The sequence below is a fragment of the Papaver somniferum genome, unplaced genomic scaffold (assembly GCF_003573695.1).
Source record: "Papaver somniferum cultivar HN1 unplaced genomic scaffold, ASM357369v1 unplaced-scaffold_30356, whole genome shotgun sequence".
NCBI classification, from domain to species: Eukaryota; Viridiplantae; Streptophyta; class Magnoliopsida; order Ranunculales; family Papaveraceae; genus Papaver; species Papaver somniferum.
The window spans coordinates 535-1,000 of record NW_020641437.1 but is presented as its reverse complement, the minus strand read 5'-3'; the positions used below and the strand labels follow the sequence as shown (position 1 = coordinate 1,000).

At 42.1% G+C, this 466-nt stretch overlaps 1 protein-coding gene across 1 annotated transcript in view; it reads left to right on the top strand.

Annotated features, from left to right (window-relative positions):
- Positions 1-94: 94 nt before the first annotated feature.
- The window catches only part of LOC113341693 (protein SABRE-like), a gene marked incomplete at both ends in the record, with an annotated part of 902 nt that continues 530 nt past the window's right edge, over positions 95-466 (top strand). The window contains one exon of the mRNA XM_026586463.1: positions 95-436. Coding sequence (XP_026442248.1) covers positions 95-436 — 342 coding nt within the window. The remainder of the gene's footprint in view (positions 437-466) is intronic.

Genomic DNA, 466 nt, shown 5'->3' with positions numbered 1-466 from the left:
GGAGCATCATTCTTGTGCTTAATCTGAAAGTGCCCTTTCTATGTCAAATATCAAATATTGTAGTTTTTGAGCTGCAACTTGGTTCTCGATGCAGACATCGAAGTCACAAAATGTAAAAGGGAACATAATTCCCGGTACTACGCCAGAACTGAGGCGAACATCTTCATTTGACAGAAGTTGGGAGGAAAATGTCGCAGAGTCTGTGGCTAATGAACTAATCCTGCATGCTCACTCCTCAAGCATCTCTTCAAGAAGTGGTCCCCTTGGTTCAACAACAGAACATTTGGATGAGTCCTCGAGATATAAGCCAAAAGACCCGAAGATAGTTAAACCTGGTCGTCCTTCCCACGAAGAAAAGAAGGTTGGAAAAGCACCAGAGGACAAAAGAACCAGGCCTCGAAAGATGATGGAGTTTCATAATATCAAGATAAGTCAGGTTGGTTCAGTATAACATGAAATGTCAAAG